At 37.2% G+C, this 24,687-nt stretch overlaps 1 protein-coding gene across 3 annotated transcripts; it reads left to right on the top strand.

Annotated features, from left to right (window-relative positions):
- Nucleotides 1–6,962: 6,962 nt before the first annotated feature.
- On the top strand, nt 6,963–24,620 carry LOC104593053 (sphere organelles protein-like protein). Of its 3 annotated transcripts, none has more exons than XM_010252716.3 (13): nt 6,963–7,399; nt 8,042–8,106; nt 8,205–8,480; nt 9,077–9,310; nt 10,567–10,636; nt 15,626–15,703; nt 17,615–17,759; nt 20,689–20,720; nt 21,110–21,295; nt 21,651–21,722; nt 21,840–21,992; nt 23,865–24,063; nt 24,162–24,620. In XM_010252716.3, the coding sequence occupies exons 1-13, from the start codon at nt 7,211–7,213 to the stop codon at nt 24,347–24,349; spliced, it is 1,887 nt and encodes a 628-aa protein (XP_010251018.1). In that variant the 5' UTR covers nt 6,963–7,210; the 3' UTR covers nt 24,350–24,620. The 3 variants fall into 3 exon arrangements, with proteins under 3 accessions (XP_010251018.1, XP_010251019.1, XP_010251015.1); XM_010252717.3 differs by having other exon boundaries at nt 7,000–7,399; nt 17,612–17,759; nt 24,145–24,283; XM_010252713.3 differs by having other exon boundaries at nt 7,002–7,399; nt 17,612–17,759.
- The last annotated feature ends 67 nt before the right edge of the window (nt 24,621–24,687 follow it).

Genomic DNA, 24,687 nt, shown 5'->3' with positions numbered 1-24,687 from the left:
TTATTTATGGGAGATGTTCTCAATGCACGGTGGATGTGCCTATGAGGCGCTCATATGTGAAGAGCAGATCCCGTCACATTAAAGATAGGTACTGTACTTTGTAGGCAGCGACACTTGAGGGGTTGAACTTTCAAGTGTAAGTTGAATACCTTACGGGTATGTTTGGTTTGAAGGAAAATGTAGGGAAAGGAAAGAAAAGGTAAGGCTATGTATAGGTTTCCCTGTCTTCCCTTCCTTTCCCTACCTTTTCCTTCAAACCAAACATAGTCTAGGGTTGAACATTCTTATTTTTGGGTGTTTGTTCATCGAGATGGGAAGGGAAACCGTGTGATGCCAATTCCCAAAATCAAGGACAAGGGGGTCGTGCTGAAATGGTATGACCCCGGTGAGAGAGAGAATCATAGGAAATTGAAGCCCCACAACCAACTCTCATTGCCTCTCGTTTACAATGACCCAACGAATAATAGCTCTCTGGCAATGTTCATCGGTCCCCTCATGCCACCTGTTGTGGAGAAGGAAAACACCAAGGTTCTCTCTATTCGCTACAAATAATAACTCTCTATATGTTGCCTTGTATTTGTTTCTATTGCTAAAATCATGGCAGTAGAGGCATCAAGATCTAGTGGGTCGACCGATTTCTACATCGGCAACCTGATTAGTTTGACATTGAAGAGCAAAAATCCATTATGAAGGTGTTCTCTACAATATTAACACTGAAGCATCCAACATCGGATTGAGAAATGGTACACTTCTGAATTATGGGGTTTTTGCTTTTCTCTTTATCTGTAGCCACTATTGTGTGGTTTTGTGTTTTGGGGTTTTAATTTTCTTGGCCGCCATTGATTTTGTTTACAGGGCAACTTGTATGAATCGAATTGGATAATGGTTTTTTCTTGTTTACACCCAATCTGAATTTGATTTGATCCGTTTACACTTTGCAGCCCCACACTCATTGAACATAAGCTGGGAAAAAGTTTTCGAAGACTAGGGAACCAAAACAAATGAAGATTATGTAGCCCTATTGGGGAAGATTAAAGTATCCTTAAGTTTTTTGACAATTGTCTAAAATCTCCATTGTCGTTAATTTATCATCACACTCCGCTCATATGTAACATCAGGTGACTGATAAATTTTTAAAAATCCCTAAAATGCCCTTTTCTAACTGGAGAAAAAACTAACAGTATACCCTATGGTGATGAGTCAAGTGAAGGCTTTCCTATGTGACGATTGGAACCGTTTGAGAGTGAGGGAGAGAGGCTCCGTGGATTAATAGACTATAATGTTTGAAGATAATTTGTGAAAACAATGGATAATGTTGAGACATAATCGAAGTATATAGGGTCTACTTGGAGGACTTGCAAGATAAAAAACAGGGATGCTCTTCATCATTGTCTCCATCTTCGTTGGTGCATAATTACAGCTTTAAGAGGGCGATTCTAGTTGGGAAGAGAGGAAGGTCGAGCACGTCGGTTTCAACATGGAAAATGAGCTCCAAATTCCCTACTTCTTTGGTTGGAATCGTGGAATCTCCTAAATATAAACCATCTCATGGTGGTAGCGGAAAGGGTTCGCCGATTCACACCAATTCTTCAGTGCTCCTCAAATCCACAAAGTGGAATCTCATTGAAATCACAAAAATCTTTGAACACCCGCCCAAAAATCATTGACAAGGAGCAAATCATGTTTAAACCTCAACTCAAGATCCTCTGACATTTGAGGATGAGGCCACACTTGGAGTATACGGTGTTGTCACCCGAATGATCAATGACAAGGGAGGTTTTAAACTACTCTTGCAAGGAGTCTTAGTCGTTCTTGCAAAGGGGAGATACATTGGAGGAGTCAACGAGGTGGTGAGCTTGCACAAACAATGGAAGTTCCAGGTGCCCTTGCCAGGAGTCCCGACTAGTCACTTTGGTGGCTCGTGCAATGGCCTACTCATGGATACATTGTGATGGATGGCCCAACCGCTGCCCATAATGCAACAAGAATGGATTGATCATTTTCCCAATGTGCTACTAAAGAATTCACTCGTTCCTGGCTTGTTCCTAGCTCTTTATCCCAATCTTCTTTGGAAGATTTCTCCTAATTGAACGATCACTGCCATAAATCGATGACCGGCTATAAGCTCCAATCCTCAGTAATTTGAGGCTTGGTGTAGGGCGGAGGAAGCGGCTGGTTGAGGTTGGTAGGTAGGCTCCACTTTTACAAGCAGCACAACCACCGTGAACAACTCCTCGATCTTATCACCCTAATTACCAAAGAGAGAGAGAGAGAGATGTTAGGTTACTGAGATAGTCTCCGAGGTTGAAGGTTTGAGTAGCAACCCATTTGGTGCAATCGGTGACGAGGGTGTTGGTAGTGGGGTTGAAGAACCATCCGTTAGCTCCCTCGACAATGTGGTTGGTATAAGGTGGTAGACCGCCATGGCTGATGCCTGATAGGTGATCGATTAATTGACGCTTGGGATTGGAGGGTAACTTTGATATATTGTTTTCTTGTTGATATTTTGATAAATAATGAAGGGTAATTTTGACTTTTTACTTTTTTCATCAATGTTTAATGAGTAATGACAATGACAATTGTCGAAAAACCTATTGATACTTTAAGACAATATGTAAACAATAAGACTAGTCAATTAGCTAAACTATCAGGGAATCTCTCTCTTCCTTCACCGAAGACGGGTGAAGGTGAAGGGTACTCTAGCATCCAACAGTAAAAGATCTAAACGCTCCTTCTATGGATTCTCATAAGAAATCCTCCATGAGGAATCTCTGTTGTTGTTTTTTTTCTTCTTTTTTTCGTGGAAATTGAACTTGGCATTGCAACCATGTAAGCAAAAGAGGGCAGCATCAAAGGCATGGTTTAAAAAATTGACTTGAAGGCCGAACCATTTTTGCATCTGGGTTAGAAGTCACTGGTTTATATATATGTCTGTGTGCGTGTGCGTATAGGTATGTATAAATGCATATTTTATCAATAAAACAATATACAATTATATTCCACATGTAATATATATTATTTTGTATTTAATTTATGCTTTTTAATTATGATTTAATTTTTTATATTGTAATTTTGTGGTGCTTTGGGATGCATAGACCTCAAAAAGTTACCCAAAATAAAAAAATCACCTCATTCAGACATCGGGTTGCAAAGTTATGGCCTCCCGAAGTTTGCATACACATTTAGTGTGCAACACATGATTCAGCCACCAGGTTGAATGGGTAAATGGTCCAACCATTCGAATCAAATGGTTATTGACCATCTAGTGGATTTTACTAAAATTGAACATGGAATCTTAACCGGATGTCAGTTCGAACAGCTCAATCGGCCTGCCAATAGCGGGTCGGAAACAATGATCAAAGTCCCAAGCGGTCTTTTGGGAGGTGCCATAGGGTCCCAACCAAAATCATCTCGTGACTATTGGGTGACCGAATTTTTGAAACCCATTTGCCCCATTCTCACCATCGATTGTTGATGAAATGCCTCTAAATTTATTGGTACAATTGTTTCCACTAAAAAAAACATCCCATCCCCCGCCCCCTGGTCTAGAAATTTCCATTTGTAATACAATATTTTTTGTAAAATTTCCCCCTTCCATACTCTTCACCCAATGGTTGGCCCTCCTTATGGCCCCATTTATTACCCCCTCGTCTAATCAACTTTAGATTTTGGGCCCCCTTTTTGCCCCTGTGTTTTTGTTTGTGGGATGACCTCGGTTTCTATTTGAAGGCATTGTTATTGAACATGCTCCAATCAAAATACTGCATATGACCCATAGAAGCATTTAATCATTTATAAATTTTCATTTGGATTACACTAACTTTTGAGAATTCAATGCATAAATATTATAAATTCCGTTTTGGAGTACACTAAGGGCCCGTTTGTTTGCTTTGAAGTCTAATATCTAAAGTGCAATAATTACATTAAGAAGTATATTGGTATTGATGAATTTTTCTTTCCTCTGAACTCTGAATGTAGAGAATGTTGTTATGAATTATGAAAATTATATTATCAAGCATCCATTTTGACCCTATTTATGAGATTTTTTTTGTCTTGTTGGGGGTATTATTGGAAAACAAAAAAGTTGTATGATTGCACTTTAAGAGATAAGAGATAAGAGGAAACGAACAACCTTTGAAGTTAAAAGATCCCTCTTAAGAGACAAGAGTTAAGAGGAAACAAACAGGCTCTAACTTTCGAGAATTCAGTGGTGTCACCCAACTCATCTTAGATTCATAAGCTCTTTCTTCGTGGATGGACTTGCACGAGGGTTCTATAGAGCAATGTTCCATCCTAGTATAGGGGTGCAAATGGATCAGATCATGATTCAGTTCAAGGTCCGATCTTATTTGGTCATATTCGGGTCGAATTGGATTTGGATCACCCCCATTTGACCCCAAGAAGATACGATCTGATATATGTTATTTATAAATATATTATTTATATTACATTTTTATAAAATTGTTATATTATTTATCTTTTTTATAAAAAACATGTATATATATGATGAACATAATTAAAAAATACTTGTACTTTTTGTTTTTCTTTATTTAAATTGGTATATTTTATTTTTCTTTTACTAATTTATTAATTTTTAAAGAAAGAAAGTCGGATCAGATCAGATTCGAAGATCTAACTTACTGATATGATTCGAATTCAAATCAAGGCCTATCAGATTTGATCAGATCAGATTCGACATGAACAATGTCAAACTAGATCCGAATATAACTTGATTTGAATCCAATCTGATCTGTTTGTATCCCTGCTAGTACAACCATTACACCCTCTTAAATTGTTTTTGCAATTTGTTTGATTTTCCCTTAAGTTGTGGTATTAATCTTAAATAAATCAAAAGATAATGGGCAACTTGGTAATTTTGCTATCATGTGGTAATGTCGGGCAATGGTGTTAGGTTTGTGTATATATTTTCGAAAGTTTATGATACTAAGTGTTGCACTTGAAAGTCAAGGCCTTAAGTGTTATTGTCCACAAACCTATCTATAATTTACCCACATCCGTACCTACAAGATATTATAGTTGTGCATTGGGAATATCTCCTTTACCATTTGATGTAACCGTTTCTGGTCACGTATCAATTTTTTGGCTAAGTACCTCGTCATCTCGTCTGCTCCCGTGTGGTTGGTGACTCAGAGGCTGAAGTGGAGCTCCCTGGTGGCGAGCTACCCAGTGGTGAACTGCCTAGTGGTGAGCTACCTTGAACTTTGTTGCTCTTTTAGAGGCCTGCAAGGAACCAGATGTTAGAGGACCCGGGGGTGTTTACCCAACGTGGTCATTCTGATGGCTAAGTTAGCACTTAGTAAAGAGAGCTTGGAGAATGAGAGAGCTAGAGAGCAGGGGTTACCACCTCCTCCTTCAGCATCTTGGCCTCCTTTGCCCCTGGGGGGTGAGGTATTTATATACTAGAGTCCTCGTGGGTTTGGTGGAGTAGTTCTTAGATTCCCGCTGTGATGGGACATGCTTTCGTGTTAGGTGGGTGAAACGCTGTCAAACGGTAATACTGTCCCTTCCATCAGAACTGGGGGAGTGGGTGATCTAATATAGCCGTTACAAGTCACAGTCCCGTAAAATGCGGGGTACGGTGGTGAGCTCCTCGAGATTGTCAGGTTGGTGCCTGTGTCAGGTCGCCAGGTCGGTGCCTGGGCCAGGCCGCCATCTCATGCCAGGGCCAGGCTGCCAGGTCGTGCCAAGGCCAGGCTGCCAGGTCGCGCCTGTGCCAGGCTACGCCTGATGGGACACCATCAACTTAGCAAAGGTAAGTTGTTGCTAAAGTGGTCCCGAGTGTCACTTAGTTGTTTTGAGGTGCTAGACTACACAAGGGTGAGCTGCCTGTAAGTGCTGCAAGGTGGCGAGCTGCATGTGGCGAGCTCGAGCTGTCTAGTTGTTAAGAGGCTGCACTTAATTGGCATGAGGTGCCAGGTGTCATAATGTCAATGGAGGGCCAAATCCGCCCTCATCACCATTCATGAGGAAATGTTCCCAATACACGATAATGGACAATGGTGTTCTTTGGGTAGAGATATGGGAACGATAATAGGTAAAAGATCCAGTTTTTTTTTTTTGGTTTTGATCTTTTGGTCGAGTGGACTTTCAATTGCCAATATTTAGTTGTCAAGTCCAATAGATATTCTCAAAAGTTTGGCCAAACAAAACCTTATTATAAGATTTGCCAAACATAGCCTTATTGTATTGTATGTTGTCATTTAAAATGATGACAACAACAATCGTAAGAAATATGTACAGAATACCATCAACAAATGTATTCACATTGAATAAACTAATTAGGAAGGGAATCTCACCTGTCCTACAACCTTAGGTCTGGTCATAAAAATTAAATCCAAATTATCGTATGAGGTTAATTGTTAATTGTCCACTTACATAATTTTTCCTTTGCACTAGCATATAAACTTCATTATAAACTTTAATTTATTTTTAAAATATGGTTTTATTAAGTGGGTATATTCTTTTTTTTTTCAGATTTATGTGGGAATTAGGGAAAATCTATTTTCTTGGTATCCATCTCCTAGGTGAATAAATAACTTTCATATATAGGAGAAAATTATCAACACTTGGATGAATCAAAAATATATTTTAATAATAGATTTTTATAACTAAAATGGCCATTTTGAAAAATAAAAAAACATAAATAAAAGCGCTTACTAATAATAAGGTCTCTTTCTGACCATAATTTATAAAGGAGACTTGAGATCAACTATTCAAATCCCGCCTGCACCAGGTTAGGCCGTGGCATATGCTATCAGACCTGGGGCGCGGATCAGGCCGGGCCTAAACAGCTCTAAAGTCAGCTACTACCTCACGCATGGCCGGCCCATAAACATTCTTACGCTAAGGTGGCTTTTGGGAATTTGTGCGATGTTAATACTTAATATTCAAAATCAAACTGGTCCATTTTTAGCAAATGGACTAAAGTCCAAACTCCTCTGTCCTCCTTTGGATCCATTTTTAACAAGCTCCCGCCAAATCGCTGTTCTTCTCCCCACACAAGGACGCGTATTTTGGTGAGCATGAGCCAAGTGGTTGTGCATAAAAGATAGAACATTAAATCCCACTCGAGGGGTTTAAGCGTCAAGCCGTCAACAAACACAGAGCAGACTTTAGTGTATTGTTGTTCACTCATAGCCTTGCACAGTGGAGTCCAGTAGTTCACTATCCCCTCTCTACCTGAATCTGCATGGGGAGTGTGAGACTCCGTTTGCTTTTCGGCGATCGTCATCTTCTCAACAAATCTCAGAGGTCAAATGGGCTGAAGAGATGCTGGCTTCTTCTAAAGCCCGAACATGAAACCGTCTCCGATCTCTCATCTTATCTAATTCGCACTTTCGACCTCGAAGAATCTTGCCCTAATGGCCTCCTCCTCTCCGTAAGTATCTTTCTTCGTCTCTTTTATAATTTCATCATCAACAACAATCACCGAAAAAATGAATATGGTGACATCATTCTATTGCTGGGACTAAGGTTTCACAGTTGCCTATCTGTAGGATATATCTGTTTTGTTCTTCTCCATTTAATGTCGAGTATATCTGGTTTCTCGAATTAGGTATTTTCTTTGTGCTTTAAGGGTTAGGCCTGAGAAATTTCGGCGGTCATTGCCGGACTTTAAGTTATCATCGGAGGCAAAACGAACTAACAAATATAGCTAGCTTGAGTAGTTGCCTAGTTGGTAATGTTGGGTGACTACCGACTACATGGTCTTGGGAAGCTAATTACCAAACATCCCTCAGTAAAGCTAAGCAATCCACGACAACAATATCCCATATGCACGCGCCCGTGGAAGCTCGTTAATACTTTTTGTTGTTTAATGGCAAATATCCGAATGGCATTATCCAGAAAAGAATTCTGCCAAGACTGACGAAAACACATGTTTTTTCTTGGACATTTCCAGATTTCCTATTAACGTTTGATGTTTAAAAATGATCCAAGTTTCATGGTATAGGGATTGCCTTTCTTCCTTTTGACTGGTTACGTACGTATAATTAAACATGCTGTTCTGTTCTACTTGCAGATGGACGGATTCGTTTTACCACCATTTGAATCAACCCAAATTTTAAAAGACAGAGACATTATCAGGTTAATTATGAATATTTTGTAATGTACGGCTGTATATGTTACAATGCACTCTTTTCTCTATTTTTTTTCAAATTATAATGTTCTGATGTTAATACCAGGGTGAAAAAGAAAGGAGATACATTAACAGAGATATCCAGGCTGGAAGAAAAGAAAAATTATGCAGAGGATTCTGAAATTGTGGAGAAGCGACCTTTGCTTACAAGGGTGGAGCTTCTAGCTTTTGAGGAATTTGAGAAAGAGTCTGGTGGCTACCAAAGTGAACCTGAAGAGGAGGAAGATGATCGCATTGAAGATACACTGCATGTGGTAAATACATCAAGTGGGCAAAAAATATCAAAGAAAAGGAAATCATCAAAGAAAATCCAGAATTCAAAGTATTTCTTCATGTCCTTCTGTCTTATAGGGATTCTCCTAATCTCTATGATCTCTGATTTGGGAGTGCTACTTATATAAGATTATAAATATGCTGAAAGTTTTCTACTAGTATCTTATCGTATCTTCTCTTGTTAGCAGTTATACAATATGCTTTTGTACTATAATTAATTGCAAATATTACATCATCTGTGATTAGTTTACCTGATATTTCCTGGCTGTGTTTAATCTTTTAATCTAAATTAGCTTGCATCACTAAGATTGTTAAGTTATGACAAAAGAAAATATTGAGTTTGTATTTGAAATGAGATGCTGGTCTCTCCAGAACATATATGCACATATTGATGTAAACTTTATAGAAGTGGAATGTTCCTGCAGTTTTCCTTTATAATTTCTTGACCATATCTGCTATTGTATTGATATTGACACTAGTTGCATAGTGTGCTGCATTTTGTCTAACAAGTTTCTCATTTCTATGATTGTGCAGAGCTGCTGTACATTTTTGGTTTGAAATATTTTTAGCAGCTTTTAGATGTTTAATAACAGTGCAATTATTTCGGTATGTATTTCACCACTTATATGATTCCCTAAATTACAGGAGGAAGAAAGCTAAGTCTACTAGCGAGGAAAAATGTCTAGTGGTCCCCAAAGGTGTTGAATGTGATGTTGATATAGAGAAAAATGAAAGTGGTCATCTCAATGGAGTTGTCTCCCCAAAAAATCTTCAAAAGAAGAATAAATTCTCCAATAAATGTGGAAAATCAGATGTTATAAGTGCTCCTGAAATTGATGAAAGGATTAACTACTGTGAGTCTACATCCAACGAAGAGAGGTAGGTTCTGTCATTTATTTTCATATTTGATTTCATGGATTTAGATTGTTGATAAGAACTAGTGAATATACTTGAATTTTCATATTGAGTAATTATTTATGTATAATAAATTATCCCATGCTTGCCGGTTAGTTTTCCCTTTTCTTTTAAAATGTCAACATCATTGTCAGGGGCTCTGGAATTTGCATGTAATTGCTGATAAGCAAATTGCATATTATTGTTCCTATCTTTGTATGACCATTGCCTGCATCAGTATGCTTGTACATACACTTCATTTATGCATCTTTTATATGAAACTTGTAGCATGTTTTCATAAAATCATAGGCTTCTTTCTAGTTCTTCCTCTAAGTGTGATGCCTTACATTCTGGTTTCACGTTTCTGTTTCCATGATGTTTACTGATACATATCCTCTTATCTGACCTTTTCAAGTGGTGGAAGATTTCCACTCTTGGGTTCTAGACTGCATCTATTTTTTTTTTTTTTTTATCAATAACTGTTAGAATTTCATTAATTGCAAGAGATTAATCTATGCACAATCTCTCTTGTAGTGACAAGGAATCTTATCTCTACCCCTTGAGTACCCTTTAGTCGTTCTTACAATTGAGTTATAATTGTGCCCAAAACATTTGTCCTCCCCTCCCTGTGTGTGCGCTTTGCTAGAGCATCTACCAAGCTAATAGCTTCCCTTGGGATCCAAGAAACCCTCGCCTCCATAACTCTCAGTAACCACCTGAACTTTTTTGCTTCATTACCGTAGCACCACATTGTAGCCTTTCTGTTTTGCAACCACCCAACCACCAATTTTGAATCTCCTTCAATAATCAACCTTTCCACATTCATCTATTTTGCCCTTTGCACACCTTCCATGACTGTCATAGCTTCAGCCCTTAGGGAGTCTCCCATTCCTATTGGACCTGAAAACAAAGCAACAATATTACCTTCCTTGTTTCTAAAAGCTACCTCAACTCCTAAAATCCCCGGATTGCCCCTACTGTTTCCATTGAAGTTTAATTTTAAGGACCCTCTTTCAGGTGGAATCCAACTCTTGTTGCCTGTACTCTTTTTAGATGGAGCAGTTGCCACTTCTCTCTACTTCCTAATAATGCCATCTGTTGAGAAAATTGAGAATATATCCATGGTCTTGGCCCAATGAGCCACTCTGGCAGTAATTCACTCAATTAATGCCTCCTGACTCCTTATCCTATTCTTATTCTAGCCCAATAAATGCATCTGAATGTCCATTTCAATTGTGTAGATGTGGTCAACTTCAAGAAAATGATGCTGAAGGTGTTGATGGTTCTCATGTTCCAGAGGGAATCAGAAAGGTTTGTTTTAGCCTAATTGATATCTGGGTTATTATTATTTTTTTGAAGAATAACAAGATGGGTTCTTCCTTTACTGAAATTGTAGTTCATGTAAGTTTCACTTTGAGAAGCTGCAAGGTTATGACAGGACTGGAGAAATCTGTTTATTGCTTAACTAACATAAAGAAGTTCTGTGAAGATATTGCCATGAATTGATTCAAACTTCATATGAGCACATAGGTCAAAAAGGATAGACTTAATTAATTCATGAAAAGCCTTTAAAACTTAAAAGCTATTTTGCAGGGAGGATGCATTAGTGGCAGAATGTAGAAAATCTTAGCTCTGAAAGCAAATCAGTAGATTGCCAATTGAAACAATTTATTTTTACTCGATCAAGTTTAGAATTATGAAGAAGCGTAAGTTTTTGTTTGACATTCATCACTTCATTATGAGAAAAAAGCATAAGATAGGAAATGGGCCTGTCCTAATGACAGTGAAGGAAACAAAAAGTCTGAAAAACATGATCCTGGAATGAAAAATATGACTGCATCACCTTGACCTGGTGTGAATTGTAAATCTATGCAAAATTCTCATCTAAACAAAAGATTGTTCAGATTACTTTTCTTTAAAATTTTTGAAGGTTTTGGAAGAGTTTTTGTTGCTTGGACCCATGTTACATGCCTGGCATGATGCTAGATATTGCAATTTGCAAGGACACTTCAAAAGCATGCCCTTTAGCCTATTATATTTTAACAAATCAGACTAAGAAATTTTTATAGATTTTAAAGTTTAAATTGAACTTGACAAGGTATAAGCATTGAAATAATATTTATATTAGAAAAAAAACTAAATTCAAAGCATAGTAGATCTTTTATTAAATGGGATGTCCATACCTCTATGGTTGGATCTGTGTCTTGGAATGAGGAGTCATTTTCTGTTTCCCATATCTGTTTTTGTATTTGTATCTGTACATCTTAGGTTTAAACTGCTATCTGTTTACTCTTTTTTTTTGAAGGTAAACAAAAATTGTATTTACTTCTTTTAAACTGTTATATGCTTAATTCTTCCATATAATGTCGTGGCTTATACTTTATTTTTTCATTGCTTTTATTTTTAACCTGAAAGTATCAGATAAAGATATTTAATGTAGGATGCTTCTTGTGGATATTTGATCTTATGGTTGGGGCTCATAATAGTAGTCTTAGGGTTTAGATAGCAAGTAATAAGGATTTACGATTGCAGATTTTAATGTCAGAGACTGATAAAAGAAGTAAATGATCTTTTAGGGCTGATTGATTGGGTTATTTGGTTGAGGTTTTTGAATCTTGCTTACTCAGATCTATGCTTTTGATCTTTTCTTCCATCAAGAAGGTTGTGTGGCATGAAAACACTTGAAATTAGGGTGAACCAGGTGGTTCTCTGCATTCAACATGGGATATATCTTTTACTGTATTTCTTCCTTTTATTCTGATTAATAAAGTTTCTGGATCTGTTAAAGATAACAAAGCATGAACTAATTCAAATTTGAAGATGATCTAAACCTTTTGCGGCCTTTGGGTTGCCTGTGTGATGAGCCCTTCTAAAGGTATTTCCATTACTATATGAGATCTTAAAGAATAATGCCAGAAAAGTCTAACTGGCCCATATTGGAGAGAAATAGTGGGGAACAATTTTTTTTGTGGGCCATCCTAACTGTCATGGGCTATTATTGGGGTCCTTGGGATCTTAAGATAATGGTTAGATGCCCTCTATCAATATTGTTGTATGTTGGAAAGAATGGGTTGTTCAAAAGATAAGTTCAGAGGATTCACATTAGTAAACTCTCTCTTTCTCTCTCTCTCTCTCAGTAAAGTACCAATGAACACCAAATATCTCCAAGCAGTGGGTCCATAAATGAACACAGAAATGTTCAGAATTTTAAGTTGCTTATTGAATTTAAAGCAGCCATGATAAATCTCCTAATCATTCAAGTTCCTTTCAAGTCATTGGATGACAAATACCACTTTGTTGGCTAATCTTTAACAAGCCTGAACCATGTCTTCTTTGTATAGCAAAACCTGAATCCTAATCCCATCACCCACCTATATCTTAAGTGTTGGGAAGAGTTTGAGGATTCACAACTTTAAAATATTCAGATCCTAAATAGACTGGAATGGCAAAACAAAATATCTATGGCTAATCCAAATGGTTGGAAATTGTTATGCATTTGGTTTAGTTAAGTTGAATGGAGTTGAACATATGGAGAAAACCCCCAGAAAATACATAATATAGATTTAAGTACAAAAGAGGTTTCAGTTGGAACCTTAGATGCCTTTTCCCAAGAGATCTTTGCTGTCATGTTATGTATAGTTTCATCAATTTGAGAGATTTGCCCTAAAAAATTGTGCTGTTCCTCTCAGACTAAATAGACCAAAAAACAGCCGCTGGCAGCATACAGCAAATGATTTTACCATTGCCAAGAAAGTCCATCCATGAGCCAACTATGCAAAAAACCAGTGACAGAGCTAGGAAAGACTCAGTTCAGATGAAGATTGTTAGAAAATGGTTTTAAATGAGCCTGCTCACCGGGAAGTTTAGAAATAATCAATGGATTCCTGAGTGGTATTGTAAAGGGGGCAGTCAAGACAAGTAACGTGATTGCCTCTTCTGCTCGGCTTATCTTTGGTGAGACATTTGCCAAGGGATGCAGTCTAAACCAGGAAAGCCACTTTGGAGGGGCACTTTCTGTGCCCAAACATATATTGATAAATGACTACATTGCACCTTCTTGACTACTGAAGGAGATGCAGCTAATGCATTTAGATGGAGTACTCGGTTTGGCAAAGGTATGTGGGACTCAGCTCACTATCACAATGAGATCAGTATATATTTTTTCCTATTTGTCATTCCATTTTAGATGGATTCCTAGATAAATGAATTTGACATTAAATAGATCAGCAAGGTTGGGTGTGGGAAAAACTTTTTCTTATTAGCAATAACTTCATACCTACTTGAGACTTTGTTTGAGGATAGAGCTTCCAGTGAATATGATACGTGTCTTAGGAGAACTCACCCTTAAAAGTTAGCTGTTAGAGGGAGGGAACCCAAGCACATATATACCACACAACAGTATCCCATATTACTAACCAACGTGGGACAAAGGGATCGTAACATTCCACCACGCTCTGCAATCCCGGTGCCCACGCAGACTGGCTTTGCACCAGTCTACCTATTCCTAGCTGAACAATGCAATACCAACGCCACCACCTGCGCTGCACGATTGCAACTGGGAGGTATGGTGTAGGCTCTGATACCATTTGATACGTGTCTTAGGAGAATTCACCCGTAAAAGCTAGCTATTAGAGGGAGGGAACCCAAGCACATATATACCACACAACAATATCCCATACTACCAATGTGGGATATCTCACATTAGCATCCCATACTACCAACATGGGACAAAGGGATCGCAACAGAATATTTGGTGCATCATTGCAAATCCTAATCTATTACAGTTGGTAGTAGCAAAATCTTACGGTTATCTATAAAAGATAAGCTGTAGACATATTCGTGGACGTGTAGCTTTTGTATATGCTATTTGGCTATTTGTTTCATATAGGAAATGTAGCTCCTTGTATATTCTTTTTTTTTTCAATATGCCTTAATGTCATAAAAGGTTACCTTTGTGAAACAAGACTTGGTATTGGAATTCTAGCCATGTAAGGATTGTATAATTTTTGTAGGGAAATTTGCAATGGTATAAGCTTTCTCCTTATGTGCTTAGATATACTTGTTTGTGTGTTTGTTTGTACTGATGACTTGAATTTTATTTTATTTATTTTTATTTAGAGAGAAAGAAAAGAGAAAGAGTAGTAAACTCATCATGACCCCCCATGGAAGGTAGGATCCAAAGATCTTAAAAGAGGCAAGCCATAAATACAAGGACAAAAGTCCAACAGAAAGCTTAAAGAAAAATATTTGATGGTAGACAAAAGGATACTGAAAGGTTATGCTTGGATATAGAAAAGATGCTAGTAGACTGGATTTTAGTCCATCCTGAATTCAAAAGTTTGCAAAGAACTTTTGGCTCCCATTTTGCTCCACTCTAGAACTGTCATTACAAGTGCTGTAATTGGATTTGAGTCAAAATCTTCTGTTCTTTGATTGTTAAGGGTGTTGTTGTATTGTCTCATCACCTTTCCATTTTGTCAACTCTTTATTCTTAATGAAAATTTCTTGTCATTTACTATAAAAAAAGAACTACCTTGGCAGGGTCTGATCCCAATGTAGTAAACTCTTCCCAATGTCATCCCTTGCAAGAGCATGTGCTGCTAGAGTATTAGCTGATGTAGATTTCAATGAGATGTTCATTGTGGAAGCCAAAGGGCTGGCCTATTTTGCATAATAACAAAGTATTAGCGGTTTTCAGAATAAGTCCCGATCCATCCATTGACTGCCCTTGAGTTTCCTGTCTCCACTACCCTGTCTAATTGGAACGCAGATATCAGTCCATGCCCATGTAAAAGTGCCAGTATCTGCACTCATTGAACCATTGAGGTTATTGGTCCTGAGTAGATTAATATGATTTCTCCTGCATAGCCTCTAAATGGTCCACCAAAACAATGCACTGGGTTCCCAAGGGAGCAATCATCAAAGCTTTGTTTGGTTTGAAAGAAAAGGTAGGGAAAGGAAGGGAAACCTATACAAGGTTTGTGCAGGTTTCCCTACCTTTTATTTTCAAACCAAATGCAGCCCAAAGGTAAATAGGAGGTTAACGATTTGTGTTTTAAAATTTTTGTATGCTTTTATGGCACTGATTTTTCATTAAGTCTTACCAAACTACCACTGAATTAAGTAATGACCTATATACAATATTCACCAAGTCCTTGTTATTGATGAGAAAGTATATGAATTTTCAAGTTTTTCTATTTGCACATGTTTATTTGTTTAAAAATTTCACTTTTTTTGGTACTTGCTCCTGTCCCGAAAACTACTTTACCATATATCTCATCTACATCTGAGCTTTTGCAGCTCCCCAGCAGAAGTGCTCGACGCAAAAAAGCCAAAAGAAGATGGTTACGGGAGCTGGTTAGATCTCAGAAGGAAGAGGTATTTGTCCTTTACTTTTTAGAAAGGCTTGGAGGTAATGTAACTGTTTTTTCATGTAAAATTTTTTCTAGAACTTTTTCCCGTTTTTGACCAGCAACAATGTTTATCATTAATAGCAGAAGGTTAAAATGTACAACACTACTCTCCAAATCATGGTTTTTGAACTGTTGTTGACTCAGACGGTTTGGCTGTTTGGCCCGGAAACTATCTAGTCAATTGGTTCCGTTTCACCCCCGAACCAGAATTTTGCCAAAAACCGTTAACTTGGTTAGCAACCCGTCGACCCAGGTGCTTGAACCATCAATCCCTTCTACCTGGACAACGGCTTTTGGCTGTTTTTTTTTTTATTTTAATTATTTTTTTTTAAATTGCAATGGGATATCAGTTTGAACTGGACGATCGAATTGCTGACTCGGAAACCGGTGGCTGAAGAGGTTCCAGTTCCAGGTCGATTTTTAAAACATTGCTCCAAATGACTTGGGAGTGTAGGACAGATCATCATTCAAAATAGCCATAGATTGTCACAGTTATAGTTGCACAAATTCTTATTCAAAATTAATTTATCAAAAAAAATCTTATTCAAAACTAGGAGTGGATTCACTTATCAAAAAACTAGGAATGGGTTCAAGCCGAGCTGAGCTATTTGAGCTCAACTTGGTAGAACATGAGGCTCGAGTTCGGGCTCCAGCTTGATTCGAGCTAGAAACATAAGTTCGAATTTGGCTTGACCCAAAGCTCATATGTTCGAGCTCGGCTCGGCTCAAGCTCAATAGTGAGCCAAGCTTCATATAAAAAATAAACAATTACATATGTAAAAAAGTATACATATAAAAATTAAAAAATATACATAAAGATTATATATATAAAAAGTGCACATATAAACAATAATTTCTTATTATACATATAGAAATTATTTATCAATATACATATAAAAATCATTTATTATTATACTTATAAAAATTAAAAATATTATATATAATGTAAGCTCGATTTGGCTTGCAAGCTTCACAAACCGAGCTTCATAAGGCTCGAGCTTGGCTCAATTAGTAAACAAGCCTATATATTGGGTTGAGATCAGCTCAAAGCTTGGTTTAGATCTAGCCGGATCGAGCTTTTCATGAGCCAAGCTTAAATTGCTTGTGAAGAGCTTGGTTTGTGTCCGCCCCTATTCAAAACAGTTGTAAATTTGTACCTGGCCCTAGCATTTCCCATTCTTACCAGTGCTATCAACCCGTTGTTGACCTGGATGGTTGAACCGTTTGATCCATCATCCAGAGGTCAAGATGGTCTGGTTCAAACTTCAAATCCAAACCCGTCAATGCCCAAAAACCCATTGACTCGGTCAAAATTCGTCCAACCTGGGTGTTTAAACTGCTGAACTGTTCAACTCAGTCATGGATCACAGCTTAGAACAGATAATGTAGGTTTTGTTACTTAAAACTAAGACTTAAAAAAATGAAATACGAGAAAATCCATTATTGTAATCCCGCATGTTTGCATGTCTGTGTGTCTGTTCGTAACTTCGTATTACTGGGGCCATGTTGGAGCCTACTGGGCCTTAAGGCATATAGCCCACACCTGGTCTGTCATTGTATGTGATTATAGTGGGCCCTGGCTAAGCTGGCCTGTGTAGCATGCAGAACAACCTTGGTTTGGACCTAGCCATACCCCTGGCTGGGCTGGGTGACTAATGATTGCCCATTCTTGAAGGTGAGTGACTTGTTCGATAATGAATCATACATGAGAACACTTAATATTCTTCATGTGTGCGTGTGTGTGTTGTAGGCATGCAGCCATCTACAAGTTTATAGAAAAAACTGACCGTTGTGCTCAACCAATACCAATCAAAACTGTAGCTTTGGTGTCATTATTACAATATGTGTCTTCTGATTACTATCTTTTGACCAGCAGCTAATTCAGCACAATATTCTTGAAAAAGATACGCAAAAACAATCCCCAAAACATCAAGAAGCAGAGGAGGATGGAAATGTGGATGATGAAGTTGTTCCTGTAGTAGTTAGGCCAGGACATATACGCTTTGAGCCCCTTGGCAAAGGTTTGGTTCTGTCATTTTTCATTTCTGTAGAGAATGTTCTCTCATGTGGATTCTTTCATCAAGTTTTCTGAGTGGAAAATTAAGATCCTCTGGTTGGTCTCTAATGTGAATAGTGTTGCTTGCTGTTGTTTTGAGGAAATCAGATATGCCTACAAGGCAAGAATTCTTATCTATATCTGTCTAGGAATATCAATGGACATGTGCTTATAATGCTTTTCCTTCATTGATTTTCATTGATTTTATTTATTTATGTTTTAATTAGTAACAACATAAACAAATCAAAGTTACAAATATTCTTAAATATTTCATAAATCATATCAGTTTTCTTGAATTGATCTACCTAAGCATTCATATAGAAATAAAATACTATGTTATAAATATATTAAGATTTCAAAAAGATATTAAGATATATAAACTTTATTGCTAAAAGAAATTTTAAACTATCATTACAATTTTTAATTATCTATTTATTTTGACATACTAAACTATTCATGTAATTTGTAAATTTTATAATAGCTGCTTTTTTGTAGATGCTTTAAAAGGATAAGTTGAAAGTATTGTGCATTTACTTTTAACATGTTACTGAGCTTCTAATGTTTTTTGGACTGGAATTTCTAGTAACTTAAAATTTTATCATCTAAGCTGCATATTGTGTGCATTAATCTGAAAAGATATTGTACTGCTTATTATAAGCAGTTAAAGTAACTGCTTTTGCGTTTGGTATACCTCATTTCTATTCATTTAGAGGTCTTTGGTACTGTGTCATTGAATTTGCATTTTGACTCCATATAAGTGCCACATAGGTGATGTGACTAACATACACAAATGTATTCGGTTGGGAAACAGCCACACCACATTTTGCATTGGGCTATATGGATGGGGGTGTTGGAGGGAAACATCAAAAAGATGTTTCTAGTATTTTGGGGGTGTTCCAACTTCAATTATCCTATGTGGTGCCTAATGCTGCCTAGGTGTTTGATACTATTATAAACTACTTTCCCACTTAACGATAAAAAAAACAAGAAATAAGTCTTTCAGCAATGTCTCCTTTTATAAACTACTTTCCTGTATATGTCTATGATTTATGTGTTTCTTCTATATGTATCCATGTTCCATGGTGCCTTTTAGAACTGACTTGCCATACTCCCCTTGATATTGAAATCTAATCTTTTTTAGGCATGTAGTTTAGTTTCATCATAAGTTTTTCATGTGCTTGGTGGGGTGTGCCTGCTTGGCATGAATTCCCTAAGAGGGGAGCCTGTCCCGAGGCCCAGGCCCAGTGGTTCGCAGGGCAGGCTGCCAGTAGTCGAACCGGTTAAATCGTGACTCGGCCCTTTAGTAGACATCATAGTTAGTTAGGGGTACAACTTGGGCAGGCTCAGGTTGGGTTTCTGTCAAAATTTGAATGGACCTAGCCCAAAGGCCTGAGCCCAAAGAAATGTAAAATGCATTGTTTAGAAAACCAAACTGAACCAGTTGGTCGAACTAGTTAAACCATGATCTGGCCCTTTGGCCGGTTTCGTCATACACTAAAAACTGTAATTCATGAAAAACCAGATGACTGGCTGGTTTAACCGGAAAACCGGTGAACCAGTCCTGGTTTTATGAAACCACTAGGGTCATAACATGAATAGAAACTTCAAAATGTTAATAACGAGACTTGAATCCAAGACCTCTTATTTATATGTATTGTCTTGTTACCATCAATACATCTCTTTGCTTGCATTTATTTGTGCCTCTTTGACGTATTTAGTGCTTTAATACACACATTTTGAAGAAAATGTGAATTAGGAGGCTTGAACCTTGGTCATTTATTTTACAAACTTAAAAACAAGCCACCTATCCACCACATGCAAGTGTAGTTATATTTGTGAAACATTTTATATGTAGTATTTATATGACCTGTAAACTATATATGTATATGCCACATCATCATGGTTCAACCTCTGGTTTGACTGTGGTTGAACCTCTGACCCATGAACCTCTCCCTGTTCCGGTTCTATGTCCGTTCTGGTTCATTGAACACTGGTAAAATCTTAACCCGAGCTAACCAGAGCTGCACTCCTAATATCAGTATATGTAAGTGCAGAATACAAGCTAGTTGGCTACCCCCTCCATAGGGTGTTGTGAAATTAAACTTTGATGAGAGTAGTCAAGGTAAATTGGTAATCCAGGAGCTCAGGCATAGGAGGGATTTTGAGAGATAAGGGCAGCAGCATTCTTTCCTTATTCTCAGGACCAGTGGGAGTTGGAGGCTCTACAAGGGCTGTGGGTTGGTTGTCGAATCCGGATACTGTTAATTGGGGTTATAGTGATCCCCTAAGAAGAGTTAAATGTTTTACAAGAAACATGTCAGTTTTCAGTGGGTTAGCAGGTCAACAAATATTTTGGCTGATTCTCTTGCTAAACAAGGGATTTCAAGGGTTTCTTTGTATTGGGCTACTTTGTAAACTGGGTTCTGTTTAGTGTGAGTTTTTGCTTTCATCCTTAAAGAGGAGGTCACATCTTGTGCGTATTCTTAGGTTGTTTGTATGCTCACTTAATCTGTATTAATGATAATTCCTTTCATCTATAAAAAAAGTATATGTAAGTGCAGAACATAAAATCTTATCTCACAGATACATATACAAGTTTTACAATCTATGTTCATAAGAGTGCCAGCATGCATATATCCTGGCATATTTGTTTTTAAGATGTAATATCTTTGTTATTGTTACTTAGTTCAATAATCAATTCTCTCACTTCCGGCAGTTTACTGGCTGCCTGAACTATGGAATTAATTACCTTAATTTGTATTGAAGAGGAAACTGAAACCCATGTGCTTGAAGGTTTTCTGAGGTTTGGTTCTAACAAATTATTTAAATCTCAAAATTGTGTTCTGTATTTATGCTAAATGCCTGATATTATGTATTTCTTTTGGTTGATACAGAGAAAATTGTCCAACAAAACCAAGATGAAGTGGTATGCTCCTTATTGTTCTCATTAGTATCTCCAGTGTCAATTTGTTGTTGTTGTTGTTGTCTGTCTTTTAGGTCTATCAAACCTATATCCTAATTGAATAACGGGGTTTGTTGTTCACGGGTCTATCTAAAGGTTAATGTAACATAAGTAGTTACATCATTATTGTCTTTATTCATTTTTTCCATCGTTAAAAATAACATGTTTCTTAATTTTTTTTATTTATTAGTCTAATTTTTTTTAATGAAGCTTTTAGTGCATAAGGCATTTGATGTTTATTTGGACTGATTCTTTTTCTCTTTCCTATTTTTCATGTTTTCAGTTGTGCTCCATCTTTTTTTATTAGTCTTTGATTTTCTATATGATGAAACCATTACCATGAATTGTTTCAGGAGACTTTTCAATGGAGTGGTACCATCAGCAAGAAAAAAGGTCAAAAATGGGGTAGAGAGAAAAATTTATTTTGTGGAAGGAGTGATTATAGGGAATCTACTGAAGAGATGGTTACTGACGAAGGGGAGACTGCAGATGGGGCTATAGACTTTGATAGTCTTACTACCTTGGCTAGCTTGCCTAAGGTTTGTAGCTATTACACATTTTACTGTTTAGACCTGGCATGGATTGACACTCCTAACTGTATCATGCTGTTTCTTACCAATGGTGCATGGACACTTCCAACTGGATACAGTGTCTATGTTGGACAACATTTTTTTAGTATAAATTCATTGTCTAATAGTCTGCCCATTCCATGACTCTGCTATGGCTTTATAGTGGTAAGTGAATCATATTAACTGGCCTCTTTCTTTGTTTCCAACTTGTGTATTAAATCTGGATGCTTTTAGTGAAATATAGGGATTTCATGATAAACCACAATTTTGTTTCCTCTGAGTCGAGATGAGAGAAGTAGAAGATTGACATTATTTTTTACTGCAGGAAGGTGATGTGATTGCATATCGTCTTGTTGAGCTATCTTCATCATGGTGCCCTGAGCTTTCTCCTTTTCGAGTATGCTACCTTTTGGCTAACCATTTACCATTATGAAAGATATATATATATATATACACACACACACACACACACACACAAATCGTTGTATTTGACAATACCATTTTTCTGCTGTAGGTTGGGAAAGTATCATGGTATGATTCTGGATCCAATATGGTTATGCTGTTACCTGTTTCAGAGTACCCTATTGTTTCTGATCAGAAGGCAGATGGAGATGCATCTGAAATGCAGTTGGATACCTCCCTTTACAAGGAAGATGGCTCTCTAGAGGTACTTGCTATACTTATTATGATATTTCTCCAAGGCTTTGCTGGGTGATTTTATAAATTCTTGGCAAGGGAGAATTGTGTTTTTGTATTTTCTTCTATTTCTTGATGCATGTTTCTTTTGACTCAAAGACCAAAAGGAAAGACAATATACTGTTTTAGTAGACTGTGGACGTGGCATTCCATGTAATCCCTTGAAAATTTTAGCTTTACTTTTTTCTGGGTATTTGGTGCCATTTACCATTAATAGCTTCCCCCTTGACCCCTTTTTGCCCAAAGTGCTGGTTGCGGGATTCGATTCCGCATCAACGCTGGAACAAACCAGCTAACACACCAACGAGCCAGCCCTCGGTTGGTTTAACTTTATTGAAAGCTTAAACCATACTTCCTTGATTCACCTGTTCATTTGGTTCATATTCAGGTTCACAATATGTGATTCACATCTTTTAAATGAACATTGTTTGCTAGGGACAGCCTTCTATTTTCATTAGGTCTAATTTTGTATGTAATTTTCTAGTCTTCAAAATCCATTGTGTGGTGCAACAAATTATGTTGTGAGGTATTACATGGTCTAGAAATTACATATTCATATATATGCCTTTATGTCAGAAATAATACATATAGGTGTCTTTTCATGTAGACAAAATACTTTTGTATTATTATTAAATTTCTTAATTGCTATTATCAACATTAGAGGAGAAAATCAAGGAGATGCTTGAATACTCCTAGTTACCTAGCTTCTATGCTATTCATTTATTTCTTCTTGTAGATAATAATATCTAATAAATCTTCAACTTATTTATGTTTTTCGTTGGTGGTTTTATTCCATGCCACCTAAATGTTGGGACATATTGGCCATAGATGAATTGACTAAACATAGAGGTGGTCCAATGGTGTATGCTGTTTGATGATGACATACTACTAATTAATGAAACTGCAGAGGGATTAAATGCAAAATTGATTTAAGAACAAATGCCATAGAAACAAGAGGTTTTAAATAAGACTAAAACAGAATATTGCAATGTAAATTTAATAAAAACGGGAACAGTAGTGGAGATTAGCGGTACAATCAAGATTGGAGTAGGAGTGGAGATGATGGTACGCTTAGAATTGAAGACCAAGAGACATCTCAATATAGCCTCTTTTCGTACCTTGGTTTGATAATCCATGATAAGGGAGACACTGAGGAGGATGTTGCCCATAGAATTAGAGTGGGATGGGCAAAATGGAGTATAGATGGAGTTCTATGTATTGGTAGAATACCTCTCAGGCTAAAAGGAAAAATTTATAAAATAGACAAGGCTAACAATGCTGTGTGGAGCTGAGTTTTGGGCAGTCAAGAAATAAAATGTCTAAAAAACAAATCTGGTGAAATGCCAATGTTAAGATGGATGAGTTGGAAAGTTAGAAAGGATATGATCAGAAGTGAACTTATTAGAAGGAACACAGTAGTAGCTCATATAGGTGTGATAAAATGAGAAAAAGTATATATACAGGCGGAAGTGATCTCTTACAAGAGCTAGGGGCAGGTCAAGAAGAATATGGGCTGAAGTAGTGAGAAATGATTTAAGGGCCCATTACTTAATACTGAATATGATAATGAAAAAACAGAATGGCAGAGAGGATTTGTATAGTCAACACCATATAGTTGGGACAAGGCAGTTGAGTTTCTTTTTTCTGAATTTATACCGACTGACGTGCAAATTGGTTAGAATTTGATTTATTTAACAAATCAGGTAGGAAAAAAATGTTTCTACAGTTAATACTATGGCTTGTGGATATATGTTATTGAAACCTCGTCACTTTATAGTACAACCTTACAAACTGTGCCAATTTTTCATTTCTTTATATTATCCTTGACATGTATAATGTGCAGATTGATCTTGCATCTCTGGTTGATGTTCGTGTTGTCCATCATGACAAGTTAAATCCTGCAACCGAAGTCAGCTGCGGGAGTGATGCAGTTCCTGTGAACAATCGGGGCACGGTATCAGGTGGGCCTGCAAGCAATCAGGACACTGTATCAGATGGGGGGCCACACAGCAACAATAAGGAGATAGATGACCGGGTCAAAGGTACCTATCATACTCAAAACTATCACATCTTTATTAAATTGGTTATTGATTTACATTACGTGCCGAGTTTCATCTCAATAGGGAGCATCTTATTATAGGAAATGGGCAGCAGATAAACGTCTGGGAAGAGATCAGCCAGGCCTTAAAAGATAAGAAGACACAACTGTTACAGAGGGATGGCTGGACTACTAAAGCGAGTTCAGGAAAGTCTGCATGGTCCTACAAAGCCTTGAGAAGCAGCGCACTAGGCCCGACCATGGCTCTACTAAGGGCAGAGAATGATTAATGAAGCTTGTTTTCCCAAATGGGTAGATCTCTAATGATGTTGACTTGAGACTTGCGAGCTTCAACAAAATTAAGGATCACCTATGATCGTAGATGCCTTCATTTTCTATTGTGTAGTGGCGGTGGAAATTTTGATAGAAGTGAAACAATCTCCTCAATTCCCAGTAATATAATATGATAGTTAGTGATTGTGTTAGAAAAATGAATTCCTTTGGGTTATTAACCTTTACTCCTGTTATAATGTATATCCTGGCATTATTTTTAGCTGCTAATTCTGTTTAAATATTATAGTAAATTACTAATAAAAGTAAAAAAAAAACAATGATTCAAGGATAACAA

This window comes from Nelumbo nucifera, chromosome 3 (genome assembly GCF_055504915.1).
Source record: "Nelumbo nucifera cultivar China Antique chromosome 3, China Antique-T2T, whole genome shotgun sequence".
Taxonomy (NCBI): Eukaryota; Viridiplantae; Streptophyta; class Magnoliopsida; order Proteales; family Nelumbonaceae; genus Nelumbo; species Nelumbo nucifera.
This window is presented reverse-complemented; position numbering and strand designations above follow the sequence as displayed.

Excerpts from the sequence above, each read along its gene's own strand:
- LOC104593053 (XM_010252713.3), top strand. The coding sequence starts at position 7,211 with ATGGGGAGTGTGAGACTCCGTTTGCTTTTCGGCGATCGTCATCTTCTC. Across the intron at positions 20,721-21,109 it reads AACAAAACCAAGATGAAGTG|GAGACTTTTCAATGGAGTGG; the intron begins GTATGCTCCTTA and ends GAATTGTTTCAG. Across the intron at positions 21,296-21,650 it reads CCTTGGCTAGCTTGCCTAAG|GAAGGTGATGTGATTGCATA; the intron begins GTTTGTAGCTAT and ends TTTTTACTGCAG.